Here is an 18,837-nt window from a genome sequence, read left to right on the forward strand (position 1 = left end):
GACATATTATTGTTGAAATAATTATTACTAACTTATAACTAGAAGGTAATGCAAATAGTCTAAGGTACCTGAGTGATCACACCTTCAATCATTTGTACTCTTGTATAAAGAGAAAATAAGCAAATTATATTAATAATATTGTATTGATTTCCTTTCCTCTGTGACTAGTGATGCATTTTTTTTTAAATTAATCTGGCAGATGTTGACATTACATGTGCACATATCTCTAAGATACATTACCGAGTATTGGGTAATTAGAGATTGGTATTTTTTTGCTTTATGTCACATAGGTCCATAATCACATATAATTTATAAAAAAAGAAATATATCTATCAAGTTCAACAAATAAAAGACACCTATTTGTTAAAGCAGAACTAAACCTAAATGACTCACCGATCTACGTGCCATCGTAGGGTGCCGCCATCTCCCTGCTCTTCTTCTTCCCATAGATGATTTTAGGCCATCTTGATTGCTCTTACCGGAGTGATGTAAGGTGCACGGGAGTTCATTCATCCCTGGCACACACAAGGGAAGCCAAAATTGCCAGGTTTACTTGGCAAATAAAAATGACAATGGATTGATCCTGATAGACATCACCTGTCTGTTTCTGCAATACCAACCTACCTGAATGAGCATTTGTACATTAAGTACATCACCTTTCTAAATCTGAGAACAAATGTCCCCTCAAAGGCAGTAAATGAAAGTAAAACTCTTAACAAAATATTATATGTATGCATTTCGACTACAACTTGCTTATTTGCTAGAAAAGAACAGAAAATTTTTGTAACACCACTTTTAAGTTGCAACGTTGGATAGATAGGAAATTACTTTGGAAAATATCTTCAATCATTTATCCTAATACCAATAATGAAAGTCAATGTTATCAACAAAATAAAAAAAAAACAGCATATACATTATTAATACACAAACATTAATATGATTATTCTTTTAAAATACAATAATAATTTACAGTAGATTGCAAAGCTGATAATATTCACACTACATGAAACCTTTCAGTTGGTAAGATGTGAGTATTTACAGCTAATGGTGGCCACACACACATCAGCTTGGTAGATTTTTTTTAGATGTAATTACAATTTTCATTTTTAAACCCTTATTTACAATAAATGCAAATAGCATTTTGTGTGTTTCTTGTTTTCTTCAATAGTTCCACACAAAAAATGTTTTGTTTTTTTTTTGCATTTAATGTAAATTGTGATAAAAAAAAATGAATCTTTAATTTGAACAATTTTTGAATGTTTTAAAAAGTTTATACTGAACATAAAAAAACATTGAGATCCTAGAAGAATAAAGGACATGTGGATTTCCTCTTTATTTTTAAACAGTTTTTAAATTTTCAAACACCAATTAACAATCTACATTATTACATGTTAACTTTTTAGTACATTTTAACAATAACTCACCTTGCTTGGATCATTTATGCAGCTTGTATTTGATGATGTGTCAGCATCTCTAACTAATTCTCTTAATTGTGGAAAATCGAGAGATTGCAGAAAAGCAGAATCCCGCTGTTGTAAGGCTGGAGGAACATTAGTTTGGTAACATTGTCCTTGTGCTCCTGGAGGAACCATCCTGACCTCCATGTATTTTAGGGTTCCATCTGTGTTCAGGTATAGAGCTGGCTGATATTGACTAGTATATGACTTGGATTCTGTTCCACTAAGGTAACAGCAGCTGTTACCATAACCATAACTTTCCTTCCTCAAACATCTCACCAGTAAAATAATAAATGTCACAAGAGAAACTAAACTGATAGCCACAAGAGAAACAATTAAATATAAAGTCATATCTGATGGTTTGGAATTTCTAAGAAAATCTCCAGATTTGGGTCTTTCTATTACAACATCATCTGCTATACTGACTAATACAGTGACAGTGGTAGATAATGGAGGATCCCCATGATCACTGATGGAGATAACAAGTTGCTGATCTGTGTTTTCAATGTCCTGAAATCCTTGTATAGTCCTGACCTCTCCTGTGTGTTTAGACACTTGGAACAGTGCAGAACTACCAGGGTCAATGAGTTTAAAGGCCAACCAGGCATTGTGACCAGAGTCCAGATCTACTGCTGTCAGTTTGGTCACCAAATATCCGGCACTTGTAGATTTTGGGATTCTCTCTTGGACAATGAGATCTTCTGAGTGCTCCGGATACAGCAAGGTGGGGGAGTTGTCATTTGTATCCAATATGAATATAAAAACTGGAATAGTGGAAAATAACTTTGGAGATCCAGAATCTTCTACTTTTATGGCGATTTGTAGAGTCTGAATGTGTTCATATTCAAAGGAACGCTGTGCATATATATCACCAGTATTAGAATTAATATATACAAAAGAGGATACAGAAGATCCATCTATCTGAGTCTCCACTATGGAGAAAACCAGATCAGAATTAACCCCCTCATCTGTATCACTAGCAGACACTGTACAAAGTAGAGTCCCGGGGTCACTATTCTCATTAATGAAAGCATTATAGGTAGATTGTGTAAATGTTGGGGCATTATCATTAACATCAGAAACCCTGAGAATAACAGTTGTCTTACTGGACAGAGGTGGAGATCCTAAATCAGAAGCTGTCAGCTCTATAGTGTATTGGGATATATTTTCTCTATTTAAAATCCCATCAGTGACCAATGTATGATGATTTTTGGTATTTTTAATTTTAAAAGGAATATTGGGAGATATATGAAGTTGTATTTCCCCATTTTTGCCAGAATCCCTGTCTCCCACATATATAGTTCCCAAAATGGTTCCTAGTGGTGTGTTTTCAGGAATCTCATTTGTCATTGATGTAAAATCTATTTCTGGATAATTGTCATTTATATCTTCGACTTCAATGTGAACAACACAGTCACCTTCTAGTTTAGGAAGTCCTTTGTCCACTGCTTTTACAGACAGTTCATAAAGATTCAGTTCTTCATAATCTATTGACCCATTAATGTAAATTTCACCATTTTGTTCATTTAAAGCAAATAGCCTCCTTGCAATTTTAGATGTATGACCGTCAAAAAAATATTCTATTTCACCATTTGCATTCTCATCTGGATCTGTTGCATTTAATTTTAATATTACGGTATTTAAGGGAAGATTCTCTTTCAAATGTACTTTATAAACAGTCTGATTAAACACTGGAGGATTATCATTGATATCTAATACTTTTATTGTGATATGACATGATCCTGATCTCGCTGGTTCTCCTCCATCTATAGCAGTGAGAATAAGATTGTGTTCTTGTTTTTCCTCCCTATCTAACACCTTCTCTAATATCAGCTGAGGGATAAGTGTGCCATCCATACGATTCTTCACAGATAAAGAGAAATAAGGATTTGTATTTAACATGTACTGGCTAACACCATTAAAACCAATGTCTTGATCCTCTGCTATCTCTAAGGCAAATCTGGTTCCTGCACTTGTCCAGTATTCTGTAATCTCTATAATGTGATCATAAGACGAGAACGTGGGAGAATTATCATTAATATCTAATATCTCTATTTCAATAGTAAAAGATTCTGAAGGATTTTCAGCAACCACCCTTAACCGCTGTACACAGTTCACATTGGATCCACACAAGATCTCTCTATCAATCCTGTTATTTACAATCAAGCCTCCATTTTCTTTATTTACAGTAAAATATTTTTGGTATTTCTCAGATGATAAATACAATCTGCGCTGAAAAATCTCTGCACGTTTTAATCCCAAATCCTGAGCTAAATTTCCTACCCATGTCCCTGGATCAGACTCCTCCACAATAGAATAACGAAGCTGCCCAGAGACCCAGCCCCAGCTACAAAGGAGAAGGGAGAAAGCTACTTGCCATTTCCAACACAGACAACAACCTCTGATGTCCATATCTTACAATGTTTTCTTAATATTTGATGAAGCATAGATCCTTTGTAATCCACAATGCCTTGAGTTTATCAATGTATCTTGCTACCCCAAAAAAATAATTCCATCTACAGAAAAGGACACATCCCACAGAATCTCATCTTGGAGCTCAAGCTTTTCTTTGTGTGTAGCAGAGATGATGGGAGGGTAAATCACTGAGCCAGGGGGAGGAGAGAGCAGACCAAGTCTGAGCAGATTACCAGCTGAATCTATTATATGAATGGATGACAAGAGTGACCTCTTCTGGCAAATCTTTGTAACTCTAACCCTAACAAATTTTTTTACAGCAAATGTTTGCATTCAATACATGTGGATGTTCAGTTTAAAAATCATGTACTATCCTAATGAATAAATAAATGCTTGTTGTGCCCCCCAATAATTATATACAATCTTTGTTAATAATAAAAACAACTCCAAGTACAATGAACGACCAAATCAAACAATAAAGAAAACTGCACAATTTACATGTATAAGTGACAGTTCTAACAAAGACCAAATATATATTTTTCTATTTTATTTTTTTCTAAATAGCATATTTTAGGCCTTAATATATGTGACTTCAGGATTTTTATATAAACATAAATATTTATATATATATATATATATATATATATATATATATATATATATTTATATATATACTGTATATACCTGGTTGCTTATAAGATTGATCAGAAAAAACAGGTACACATCAGTATATATACAATTACTATAGTATGACTATAGTAAATAGGATAAATGCAAACACTATTAGTTTTACCTGCATCCTAATCCGTTACTATTGCAATGTGTCCTATATTTCAGCCATTGATTATAGACAGGACCTACAGCTAGGAAAAGGCAACAACAAAATATAAATATATTATGACATTATGAGTTATGACATTGATAAAAAAATGTAATTTGTAAAACTCATATGCAGGTTATAAAATTTAAACGTATGTTCAGACCTGCAGTGGAATCAAGTGATCTTGCATGGCTCCTGTTGGCTGGCCGCCAGCAGCTCAGTCACTCGCACCACAGTGATAGCTCTTAAAGAACCAGATTTATTATCTGGTGAGTCCATTCATTCTTTATGAGGTTGCTGTGAATAAAAGCTATTTGTAGCATCTTCCCAGAGGCAGTGCTTCACTAACTTGCTTTTGGTGTGGCAAATATTTCAATTAAAAGCAATTTTGTTTTATCTGTTAGATCCTGACAGATTTTGTGACCTGATAGCTTCCTGTTAACTATGCATGTGCTGCACTGTCACCTGATAGAAAAGAGTTATACTGATGTCTCTCTGTTATAATACTTACATGTCTTCATTTAATAAAGGAAATACTGTCCTATTTTGATATTTGACAACAAGCTGCACTACTGAAAATGTACTGAATGTGGTTTTATAAAAGAGTAGTGTAAGTACCTGAATCCATATTGATATCAGTCTTATGAAATACTTTGCACTGAAGCACTTAAATTTAGCCAGGAGATGTCTTGAAAGTTAATTCCTAGCTAAAACAATACACAGTTCTTTTATTTTTTAAAAAGAGCATGAAAGGTATACTTTGTACATTGCAGGTATAAAGGTTTAAATATGTGTATATAGGACCTCAAAAGATGTGCAACAATTAACTTCCTCATTAGGCATTTTATTTGGATCTGGCGTGAGTTTAAGGATTCTTAGACTGACTACAGTTTATGGTAGTCTGAACCTCCCAGGCAGAACCCAGTATGATGACGTTGCACTTATGTGTATACTTAAAGAATGGATGCATAACACCTCCATTTACACAAATTATGCTATCAATTCCCATCAGCAAATTGTGCTATTGACTCCCTTATACTCTTCTCCCATCATCCTCTAGTCCTTTTGCATTTACATAAAAAGGCTACTGTGGCACAATTTAGACAAGCGTCTGGGCCTCAACTCATACTACTCTCTCTTTCTTCCCTTCTGGAGAAACCTGGAATTTCCTCCGTTTTTGGTTCCGGTTTTTTTCCGGTTTTGGTTCCACAGATTTTCGTTCTTGGCAAACGGAGGGCATCACATGCGTTTAGAACGCATGAACCCCAATAACAAGCGGACAATCTCAATACAAGACATAGCTCATAAACTTTATAACCCTCCCTACTCATGTTTGTGCTGCATCATCTAGGCTCACTGGACAGGTAATCCTCTGAGTTTTGCTTTTATGCCCACGGGCAACTTCTAAAGCCATATCCATATGCTATGACCTCTTAAGTGACTGATCATTGATCATTGCCAGACAGGCCCTGGGATGTACACATGGTTGAAACATTTTTTTTACATTTCTATATCCCAGTTGCTGGATATAGCATATAGCTTCTCCCAGAAAAACACTCCTGGTGCTTCTTATAGAGAAATGTTTTTTAGCCTTTTTATGGCAGTTATGTCTCATCTTTAAAAACCTATTACAATCATATTTACAATTATATTTCAATTTCTTTATCATATTTTCTGATGATGTCAGGTCATTTGAAATGTTTGAGACAGGTAGTTCACTACACTCACACATCTTCTAATTCTATTCCATTGTCATCTGATTGGGCAGTTCTAGGCATTATTAGTTATGATGGGGTTCAGTACATTAAAGGTACTAGACGATTGGCCCTAATTATCCCAGCTCTTGATAGGAAGACAATCCTCTATTGTTGGCTTTCATCCATGCCTACAACCATGTATTTCTTGTTCCTAACCAAACTACAGATTTCATTGGGACTTCCCTACAAAAAGAGCAGTGGAAATACCTTCCTTGAAACCTGGGAAAGCTTCATCTCTACACCTAGCCTGAGCACAAGACAACAGTTTCAGAAGTGTTTTCAGCATATGACATTTTATTTATACAGATTTCTAGAGAGAGATTTCTGTATAATCCCCACAATTTCCAGTCCAAATCAAATTCCAATACAATCATATATTGCTTCCTGTGGTGCTACCAGTTGCAAATCTGCCTTATTTCCTTTTTTGCAGGTTTTGGTCAGTTTTACTTTACTTTTTGTTGTTACATGTTAAGAGAACTTTTCCTATTGCACAATACATTTTAAAAGCTTCCAATTTTTTAATTTTCCTAGCCAGACCTGTGCATGTTAATGCTATGTTTGAAATGTTTTCTATGTTCTATTTTATGAACCACAATAAAAAATGTATTTTTTTAAAAAATATATATATTTAGCTATTTACCTGGAGTTCATCTTTAACCCAAGCTCTCCATAAAGAAGCAATCATAATGATAAATGGAAAGACACTAAGCATTTTTTGTAGAAATAGGACCTTACACTGTTTCTTGTACTTGCACAACACATTACAGTCAGGTTGCACAACGCTTTTATGATGAGCTATGAAATTTCAACAACCAAATGATATTGCTTGTTTTTTATCTCATAAGGGTAAGGCTATCTGTTCCTTAGTGTTGCATAAAATGCCAGATCACAAGTTAGAAAGGACAATTTATGTCCATTCATATAGACAAGAAAATGCACTGTTGGGGTGATCAAAACACTATGGAATGGCAGAGCAAACATTATAGATTTGTTAAATGTGAACGCACAAAACTAAATTTCAAACCATAAATTGAATATGATTCATTGAAAAAAAATCTTACGAAGACTACTGAAATTTAGAAAGACAGTTATTCTAAATTAGAAAATCACCTCTACGTAATGTTTAATTTTAGAATTTATATGTCCCCTTACTTGTAAATGCATTAGGAAATGCTTTTCAAAGAATAGTGCATTACATAGAATATTGTAAAACAGACATATTGTAAAAAACTTAGGTTATTTATTTTTGGTATTAGTGAAATTGAAATAAACCAATTTAAGGTTTTGATGGGCCCCTAAATTAGGTAATGAAACTGTTGTAACTAAAAGGTCCTAAAATGATTATGGCAAAAATTAGTTAAAACTTGAGATACCTATTCACTAGTTCAAAAATGAAATACAGTTTTTAAACAATGTGTAATAGACTAAAAAACATATTAATGCTTCTAAAACCAAAAATCTGTAACCAAAACTTACCTTGCTTGGATCGTTCAGGCAGCTTGTATCTGAGGAGGTGTCATTGTCTTTAACTAGTTCTTGTAACTGTGGGAAATCCAGAGACTGCAGGAAAGCAGAATCCCGCTGTTGTGGGGCTGGGGGTACATTAGTTTGGTAAAATTGTCCTTGTCCTCCTGGAGGAACCATCCTGACCTCCATGTATTTTAGGGTTCCATCCGTGTTCAGGAATAAAGCTGGCTGATACTGATCTGTGTATGACTTCGTGTCTGATCCACTAAGATAGCAGCAACTACTACTATAACCATAACTTTCCCTCCTCAGACATCTGACCAGTAATATAATGAAAGTCACAAGGGAAACTAAACTGATAGCTACAAGGGAAACAATTAAGTATAAAGTCATATCTGATGGTGGTTTGGAATTTCGGAGGAAATCTCCAGATATTTGTCTTTTTTCCATTACAATATCATCTGCTATAGTGACAAGTACAGTAACAGAAGTAGATAATGGAGGATCCCCATGATCACTGATAGTGATAATCAGCTGTTGCTCTGTATTTTCTGCTTCCTGAAGTCTTTGTACAGTTCTAACCTCTCCTGTATGTTTAGATACTTGGAACATTGCAGAACTGCTGGTGTCAATAAGGTTATAGGCCAGCCAAGCATTGTGACCAGAGTCCAGATCTACTGCGGTCAGTTTGGTCACCAGATATCCGGCACTTGTAGATTTTGGGATTCTCTCTTGGACAATGAGATCCTCTGAGTGTTCTGGATACAGCAGGGTTGGGGAGTTGTCATTTGTATCCAATATGAAAATAAAGACAGGGACAGTGGAAAATAACTTTGGAGATCCAGAATCCTCCACTTTTATGTTGATTTGTAAAGTCTGCAAATGCTCATAGTCAAAGGAACGCTGAGCATATATATCACCAGTATTAGAATTAATATAAACAAAAGAGGATACAGAAGATCCATCTACCTGAGTCTCCACTATGGAGAAAACCAGATCAGAATTAACCCCCTCATCTGTATCAGTAGCAGACACTGTACACAGAAGAGTCCCCGGGTCACTATTCTCCTTAATGAAAACATTATAGGTAGATTGTGTAAATGTTGGGGCATTATCATTAACATCAGAAACCCTGAGAATAACAGTTGTCTTACTGGACAGAGGTGGAGAGCCCAAATCAGTGGCTGTCAGCTCTATAGAGTATTGGGATATTTTTTCTCTATCCAGAATCCCATCAGTAACCATTGAATAATGCTTTTTAATATTTCTGATTTTGAAAGGAATATTGGGAGTTATGTGTACTTCTGTTTCCCCATTTTTCCCTGAATCTTTGTCTCTGACATTGATAACTCCCAAAACAGTTTCCAAAGGAACATTTTCTGGAATCTCATTCGTCACTGATACAAAACTAATTTCAGGATAATTGTCATTTATATCCTCTATTTTTACATGAACCAAACAGTCACCTTCCAATTTAGGAAGTCCTTTGTCCACTGCTTTGACAGAAAGTTCATAAAGATTCTGCTCTTCATAATCTATGGACCCAATAATGTAAATTTCACCATTTTGCTTATTTAAAGCAAATAGCCTTCTTGCAGGTTTAGATGTATGACCGTCAAAATAATATTCTATTTCACCATTTGCATTCTCATCTGGGTCTGTTGCATTTAATTTTATTATTACGGTATTAAAGGGAAGATTCTCCTTCAGACTGATTTTATAAACTGACTGATTAAATATTGGTGGGTTGTCATTAATATCTAATACCTTTATTGTGATATGACATGATCCTGATCTCGCTGGTTCTCCACCATCTATAGCAGTGAGAATAAGATTGTGTTCTTGTTTTTCCTCCCTATCTAACACCTTCTCTAATATGGATCAGACTCCTCCACAATAGAATAACGAAGCTGCCCAGAGACCCAGCCCCAGCTACAAAGGAGAAGGGAGAAAGCTACTTGCCATTTCCAACAACGAGAGCAGCTTCCCCTGTCCATATCTTAGACAATTGAGCTTGAATTTTATGTAACATAGATCCTTTGTAATCCAGAAAGCTTTGAAAATATTAGTATATCCTTCCACCTTGAAAATCCATTAGAGCCATAAAAAAGCAAACATCCATGAGAATCTCATCTCGAAGCTGCAGCCTTTGTGTGTTAGAAAAATGATGGGAGGGTGAATCACTGAGCCAGGGGGTGGAGAGTGCAGGCTAAGCCTGAACTGATCTATTGCTGTATCTTAATGTGAATAAATGACAACAGTGACCTCTTCTGGTTAAATGTTATAACTTCAGCTTTACTAAGTATCCTTTATGTCCTTATTTGTATTTTAAATACTAGCAATAATCATTTTACTTTAAAAATAGTGTCTACTTTAATCAATTAATATTATATGTAGTATAATATAATCAATATATATTATATCTTTATATATATATATATATATATATATATATATATATATTCATATATATCAATATATATATGAAAAAGGAAAGTGTTGTGTACATTAAATACTTGTTTTTGAATGCAGCACTTTTAAAGAGAACGTAAACTCCCTTTTTTCTTAATATAATTTTTACCTTGTAAATGTATATATGATTTATTGGGTTACAGAACAATCCAATTACATTTAAAACCACATGCTGAAATATATTTAACTTTTTTTGGGGGGGGCAGATTATTTAATTTTACATTTTTGAAACTTGTACTGTTTTGAAACTCTTCTTTCGTTCCCATTTAAAGAAAGGTGAAAAAAAAAAGTTTAGACTTTTCATACATTTTACTACGTTTTTAGTAAAATGATCACTTTTGCTTATAGAGAGTTATTATGTGTATTTTTTCTGGGTGCAGATCTGGTTACAACAATACTAATAATAAAACAATACAACCTGTAGTAACCATTTATGTTCCCTATATCACATTCAACAATCTAACCTTGGTACACTGTAAATTTATTTGATAAAAGGTATGTTTTTACACAATAAAAGAATACCTTTTTTAATAATATTGTTAAAAATATACTTCTTAGACAGTTCTTGGTATGGTTGTATGGGTATTTGTACTTTTAGGTCCCTTTCAAGGGATGTTCATTGAAAGTTTCTTTATTTAAAACAAATTCAGATTTTCTTTTAGTTATTTACCAATATACATTTAATGTAAGACAAAGGATTCTTACAAGAATATGGGCTGTCTAAAGTTCAAGTTTTGCTAAGTTTAGGCTTTTTATTGATTTGGGGTCAGTAAAAGTTATATGTGATTATTTAATCATTTTTTCAGATGGACATCAATTTCACTGATGAAAATGTATCTTCTCCAGCCTTAGAGGGCTTTAAGAAAACAGGCCCAGTTTGTTTTAAAGGGCAAATAATGTATGCATAAACTCTTTTGTTAAGATAATTTAGAATCAAATAGATTCTCATTGGTTTAGACAGGGAGTGGAGGAGTAGCAGGGAACGCAGGGCTAGTAATATAGCCAAAGGCTTCCTTATTAATTCACATAGAAGGCCAAATGATAAATATGTACTCATTGGAATATAAATCAACGTCTAGCCCACTGTCACATTGTTATGTTTTCATGTATCATGTACTGTCTAAGTTGCTTTTTTTTAGTAAAATAATGCTTAGTTAATATGTGTACAGAAAAGGCAACAATAAGTATGAAGTAACAGAGCAACATACAACACAACAGATCCATCATGAAAGCAATAACAACTACAACCATGCAATGTGTTTTGAATGAAAATATAAATGGCATTTTTACACCTACAGTATTTAGTTATTCTGGAACATTATCCATTTTATGTATGTGCCCAAATATACAGACACATGATCAAACATGTTTTATAAAGGATGGATTGACTGCACAGATCATATTGGAAAAGAAAATTCACATATCATCAAAGTAAAACACATACATTGTATTTGTTCATAGTTAAAACACACAATTATAACCAATATAATACATAGTTAATATTAAAAAATATTTTATAACCTTAATATGTGACCTGTGAAATACACTCTGTTTATTTAAAACCAACTCACCTTACTTGGATCATTCAGGCAGCTTGCATCCGATGTGCTATCATTGTCTTTAACTAGTTCCCGTAACTGTGGAAAATCCAGATATTGCAGAAAAGCAGAATCCCGCTGTTGTGGTGCTGGGGGCACATTTGTTTGGTAACATTGTCCCTGTGCTCCTGGAGGAACCATCCTGACTTCCATGTATTTTAAGGTTCCATCTGTGTTCAGGAATAGAGCTGGCTGATACTGATCACTGTATATTTTTGAATCAGATCCATTAGGAAAACAGCATCTGTTGCTATAACCATAACTTTCCTTCCTTAGACATCTCACCAGTAAAATAATAAATGTCACAAGGGAAACTAAACTGATAGCCACAAGAGAAACAATTAAATATAAAGTCATATCTGATGGTGGTTTAACATTTCTTATAAAATCACCAGATTTTGGTCTTTCTATTACAACCTCATCTGCTATACTGACAATTATAGTGACTGTAGTAGATAATGGAGGATCCCCATGATCACTGACAGTGATAACAAGTTGCTGATCTGTATGTTCAATTTCATGAAATCCTCGTATAGTCCTGACTTCTCCTGTGTGTTTAGACACTTGGAACAGTGCAGAACTACCAGGGTCAATGAGGTTAAAGGCCAACCAGGCATTGTGACCAGAGTCCAGATCTACTGCTGTCAGTAGGTAGATTGTGTAAATGTTGGGGCATTATCATTAACATCAGAAACCCTGAGAATAACAGTTGTCTTACTGGACAGAGGTGGAGAGCCCAAATCCGTGGCCGTCAGCTCTATAGTGTATTCAGATATTTTTTCTCTATCCAAAATCCCATCAGTGACCAACGAATAGCGATTTGTATTAGTTATGGTTTTGAAAGGCAAGTGTGGTGATATATCCAGTATTATTTCACCATTTTTCCCAGAATCCTTATCATTGACATTAATAAACCCCACAATTGTTCCTAATGGTGTATTTTCTGGAATCTCATTATTAACTGAGGAAAATGACATTTCAGGATAATTATCATTTTCATCTTCTATTTCTATCTGAATAAGGCAATCTCCTTCCAGTTCAGGCACTCCCTTATCTACTGCCCTGATAGATAATTCATAAAAATTTAGTTCTTCGTAATCAATAACTCCACTTATATAAATTTCTCCTGTCTGCTCATTTAACTCAAATAATTTTCTTGCATATTTGGATGTGTGACTATCAAAGGAATATTCAATGTCACCATTTATGCCTTCATCCACATCCTTTGCAACTAATTTTAGTATGACTTTATTTAAAGGGGGATTTTCCTTCAGGTTGATTTTATAAACTGATTGATTAAAGACTGGTGGGTTGTCATTAATATCTAATACTTTTATTGTGATATGACATGATCCTGATCTCGCTGGTTCTCCTCCATCTATAGCAGTCAGAATAAGATTATGTTCTTGTTTTTCCTCCCTGTCTAACACCTTCTCTAATATAAGCTGAGGGATGAGAGTGCCATCCTTACGATTTTTTACAGATAAAGAGAAATAAGGACTTGTACTTAATATATACTGGGCAACATCATTAACCCCAATATCCAAATCCTCTGCTATTTCTAAGGCATACCGTGCCCCAGGATTGGTAAATGCTTCTGAGATCTTTATAACATGATCACTAGCTGAGAATGAGGGAGAATTATCATTTATATCCAAAATTTTAATTTCAAGGCTAAAAAGCTCTAAAGGATTTTGAACAACAACTTCTAAATTCAATGTACATGTCAAACTGGACCCACACAAATTTTCTCTGTCAAGCCTGCTATTTACAAGCAATAATCCATTTTCAGGTTTTAAAATAAAATATTTGCTGTCCTTTGAATCCAAACGTAAATTGCGATGAAACAAATCTACAGATTTTAGACTCAAATCCTGAGCTACATTCCCAACAACAGTCCCTGGATCAGACTCCTCCACAATAGAGTAATGAAGCTGCCCAGAGACCCAGCCCCAGCTACAAAGGAGAAGGGAGAAAGCTACTTGCCATTTCCAACAGTGACAGGATCCCCTGATGTCCATATCTTAAATAGTATGTCCTTGTGTTTTGCATAGGTTATTTATAATCCATATGTCTCCGGTTTATATTTCCTCATTGCTAAAAATATCCATCCATACAAAAAATTTGTCCATAACATAAGCTTTTCGAAGCTGCAGCGTTCCTTTGTGTGTGAGGAGTGGTGGGAGGGTGAATCACTGAGCCAGGGGGAGGAGTGTGCAGTCTCCATTCTGTGTAAGCATATCTATAGCTTAAACCTTGACTAGAAGACGTTGCTGCCCTCTGGTGGTTAATAGTGTTTTTTTCAAATAGTAACTCAAAAAGCAAAAATAAAACACTCCTAAATTGCTCTTATTTGATATACAATAGTTAGGTCAAATCAATATGTTTGCCAAAATGTTTGTTTATACATAAAAAGGCAAGACAGAGCTTATTTCAGGGTAACAATGACATTTAGTAAACACACACTTGAAAGTTTAAAACCAAGTGTAACTCCTGAATATTTATATATATATATATATATATATATATATATATATATATATATAAATTAATATACCTTTTTCACTTCAGTAGGTACTTGTAGTCCCACCTGTCCGTCATACACACTCTTCAAACACAAGAGCACAGGAATATTTGGGGAATGTTTGAGGGAATGTCAGATTCCATTTTATAAATAGAGCTTTACCCGTGGCGAGAGAGACATAAAATAAAACATGCACTGCTTATCATATTCTAGGCAAAAAAATTGAGTATTTCCAGAGTGTAGATGGATAGTTATTGTGCATAAATCTACATACAGATAAATATGCCATTTCAGGACCGATATATATACATATTATTACATATTATCATGACATTCACTAAACCAAGAAATTATCTTCACCAACCACAATAAGAAAAAGTTTGTATAGTACAATAGTTACTGCTATACATTTCAAGCTTTAGATATCCAGTACAAGATTCATACTATTGTGAAAGGTTTTATAATTTGTAATAGATTAATGCAAATAAAATAAAATGCTTCCACTCACCTTGCTGCGATCATCCAGGCAGCTTGTATCAGATGGGATTGTCTCTGTATTCCTAACTAGATCTCTTAATTGGGGAAAATCCAGAGATTGCAAAAAAGCAGAATCCCGCTGCTGTGGGGCTGGGGGCACATTAGTTTGGTAACATTGGCCTTGTCCCCCTGGAGGAACCATCCTGACCTCCATGTATTTTAGGGTTCCATCTGTGTTCAGGAATAGAGCTGGCTGATACTGATCTGTATATGGTTTAGACTCAGATCCACTTAAGAAGCAGCAACTGTTGCTATAGGCATAACTTTCCTTCCTCAGACATCTCACTAGTAATATAATGAAAGTCACAAGGGACACCAAACTGATAGCCACAAGAGAAACTATTAGATATAAAGTCATATCTGATGGTGGTTTGGAGTTTGTTAGGAAATCTCCAGTTTTGGGTCTCTCTACCACAACATCATCTGCTATACTGACAATAACAGTGACAGTGGTAGATAATGGAGGATCCCCATGATCATTTATAGAGATAATAAGATGCTGTTCTGTATTTTCCATTTCTTGAAACCTTTGCATAGTTCTGACCTCTCCTGTATGTTTAGATACTTGAAATAATAAGGAACTGCTGGGGTCAATGAGGCTAAAAGCCAACCAGGCATTGTGACCAGAGTCCAGATCTACTGCTGTCAGTTTGGTCACCAGATATCCAGAATGTGTAGACCTGGGGATTCTCTCTTGAACAATGAGATCCTCAGAATGCTCCGGATACAGCAGGGTGGGGGAGTTGTCATTTGTATCCAATATGAATATAAAAACAGGGACAGTAGAAAATAATTTTGGAGTTCCAGAATCCTCCACTTTTATAGTGATTTTTAGAGTCTGAATGTGCTCATAGTCAAATGATCGCTGAGCATATATATCACCAGTATTAGAATTAATATAAACAAAAGAGGATATGGTGGAACCATCAATCTGGGTCTCTACCATAGAGTAAACCAGATCAGAGTTATCCCCCCTATCTAAATCAACAGCAGCTACAGTACAAAGAAGAGTCCCTGGGTCACTGTTTTCTTTTATGAAAGCATTATAGGTAGATTGTGTAAATGTTGGGGCATTATCATTAACATCCGATACCCTTAGAATAACAGTTGTCTTACTGGACAATGCAGGAGAGCCTGAATCAGTAGCTGTCAGCTCAATAGTGTAGAGGGAAATATTTTCTCTGTCTAGATTCCCATCGGTAACCATTGCGTAACGATTTTTATTACTTTGGATCTTAAAAGGAACCTCTGGTGATATATTTAGCTGAATCTTTCCATTTTTGCCCGAATCATGGTCCCTCACGTTAATAAATCCTACAATAGTTCCTAATGGTGTATTTTCAGGGATCTCACTATTAACTGCAGTAAATGATATTTCAGGATAATTGTCATTAGCATCTTCTATTTCAACCTGCACAAGGCTATTCCCCACCAATTCAGGCACTCCCTTATCTACTGCTCTAATCGATAATTCATAAAAATTCTGTTCCTCGTAATCCAAAAATCCACTAAGATGAATTTCTCCTGTCTGCTCATTTAAACCAAATGCTTTTCTTGCAAATTTGGACGTGTGGCTATCAAATGTATATTCAATGTCAGCATTAGCACCCTCATCCAGATCTGTAGCATTTAATCTTAATATAACTGTATTTAAAGGGAGATTTTCGGGAAGGTTAATTTTATAAACTGATTGGTTAAATACAGGAGGATTATCATTAATATCCAACACTGTTATTTTGATATGACATGATCCTGATCTCGCTGGCTCTCCTCCATCTATAGCAGTCAGAATAAGACTGTGTTCTTGTTTTTCCTCCCTGTCTAACACCTTCTCTAATATAAGCTGAGGGATGAGAGTTCCATCCTTACGATTCTTTACAGATAAAGAAAAATAAGGATTTGTATTTAATTTATATTGATTAACATCATTAACACCAACATCCAAATCTTCTGCAGTTTCTAGGGCATACCAAGCACCCGGGCTTGTCACCAATTCTGTAATTTTTATTATAAAATTATCACTTGAAAATATGGGAGGATTATCATTTATATCCAAAATTTCTATTTCAAGGCTAAAAAGCTCCAAAGGATTTTCAGCAACCACCTCTATACTCAATATACAGCTCAGACTGGATCCACACAGATTCTCTCTGTCAATTCTGGTATTCAGTAGCAAAGCACCATTTTCTGGTTTTATAACAAAATATTTGTTTTTTTTAGATTCTAAATGTAACCTACGGTGAGGCAATTCTGCAATTTTAAGACCCAAATCTTGAGCTACATTCCCCACAATAGTTCCTAGAACAGACTCCTCCACAATAGAATAGCGAAGCTGCCCTGAGACCCAGCCCCAACAACAAAGGAGAAAAGAGAAAGCTACTTGCCATTTCCAACACTGCCAGAACCCTCTGCTGTCCATATCTTAAAAGGTATTTCTTAAAATTTCACATGCATTGGATATAATCCATATGGTTCTAGGTTAGATATTCATATTCCCACCAGTGAAAATATTCATCGGTATAATGAAATACATCCCTGGGATTAGCATCAGAGGTGCAGCTTTCCTTTGTGTGTGAGAAAAGAGATGGGAGGGTGAATCACTGAGCCAGGGGGAGGAGAGTGCAGTCAGCTATAAATACACTATAGCTAATGCAGTGTTTGGAGTACAGGAGTGCCCTCTTCTGGCTGATGAATATACAAGAAAAATATTTTAAATACAAAACCAAAAGTTGAGTTTCAAACTTGTAGTAGGATCAAGAATTAATTCATACGAATAAATATTTTTGAATAATTTGTGAATAATTAGGTTTTAATTACCTCATTTATTTTCAAAGTTTTTATAATGTTTAAGGATATGCATACTTGAAATATGGACATCCTAAAAACATATTTTATTCTGTTTTATTTTAACATAATCATGAATTATGTATGTTCAAGTTTATTTAAATTTATAGAGATGGATGGATGATGTATATCTATGTTACTATGTGACTTGTTTAGTATGCTGATGGAGGAAATATATGTAGCAGACAATGTTGATGTGCTGCCTTAAGTTTGAAAATATCGAGGGTCATTTCACCTTAGTAATTACCTAAAAACTGAATAATTGAACACCGGTGAGTTAATATTATTTTCCAACACTGTTATTGTAATATGACAAGATCCTGATCTAGTCAATACTCCTTTTTTAGCAATAGGAATACGATTGTGTCTTGCTTTTCCTCCCAACCTACCACATTCTTTAACTTTAGCTCAGGGTGAGGGAGTCATACTTACAATTCTTTACAGACAAAAATTTGTGCTTAACATATATTGGATAACACAATGCAGTACAACTTTGTTCTAGCATGAAAAAAGTGTGTGTAGAGATGAGGGGTTGGTCTGTCCAAGCTAAAATGGCTGGCCTAGCTTGGGGTTTTCTAATCCCTTTCACAATTCCCTGCAATTCCCTACATTGGTTTTATATTGAGATCTTATGCTACATACCCAAGAGCAATACAAACAACTATAAAATATACTTTCCACTAATTCCATATTTTGGGCTGCATCTGATGCCTATATCTGAATTGTATTGACTGATATTGTATGTCATATAATCATTTTAATTCCACTCAGCTATAGTAGAAGAATTCAATAAAAAGGTTTTTAAAGAAGCATTAACTCTTATTTGTATTAGAGATAAAAGAATAGAGGGTGAATTCATGTGCCAAGGGGACGAGATTGTTAATATATAAGCAAAATTTTTACAATTAAGGTATTGCTGCTAAATTAACTATTATGTATTTATTTA

At 34.7% G+C, this 18,837-nt stretch overlaps 2 protein-coding genes across 27 annotated transcripts in view; both read right to left on the reverse strand.

The window, feature by feature from the left end:
* LOC140323507 (protocadherin gamma-A4-like) overlaps positions 1-18,837 on the reverse strand; it is a 301,537-nt gene that overhangs the window by 121,827 nt on the left and 160,873 nt on the right. The window contains exon 1 of one of the 26 annotated variants that reach the window (XM_072400614.1): positions 15,019-17,604. The exons of 23 other annotated variants lie outside the window; for them this stretch is intronic. In XM_072400614.1, the coding sequence (XP_072256715.1) occupies positions 15,019-17,466 (2,448 nt within the window). In that variant the 5' untranslated portion in view covers positions 17,467-17,604. Of the gene's footprint in view, positions 1-1,424; positions 3,993-11,959; positions 12,400-15,018; positions 17,605-18,837 lie in introns of those variants that run through there. 2 more of the 26 variants (XM_072400616.1, XM_072400659.1) reach the window with 2 other exon arrangements.
* LOC140324851 (protocadherin gamma-C5-like) lies at positions 12,631-14,358 on the reverse strand. Its single transcript, XM_072402978.1, has one exon. The coding sequence runs from the start codon at positions 14,005-14,007 to the stop codon at positions 12,631-12,633; it is 1,377 nt and encodes a 458-aa protein (XP_072259079.1). The 5' UTR covers positions 14,008-14,358.

Source organism: Pyxicephalus adspersus, chromosome 2 (genome assembly GCF_032062135.1).
Source record: "Pyxicephalus adspersus chromosome 2, UCB_Pads_2.0, whole genome shotgun sequence".
Taxonomy (NCBI): domain Eukaryota; kingdom Metazoa; phylum Chordata; class Amphibia; order Anura; family Pyxicephalidae; genus Pyxicephalus; species Pyxicephalus adspersus.

What these genes read in the sequence shown, in the direction of transcription:
- LOC140324851 (XM_072402978.1), bottom strand. Translation starts at nt 14,007, where the DNA reads ATGGACATCAGGGGATCCTGTCACTGTTGGAAATGGCAAGTAGCTTTC.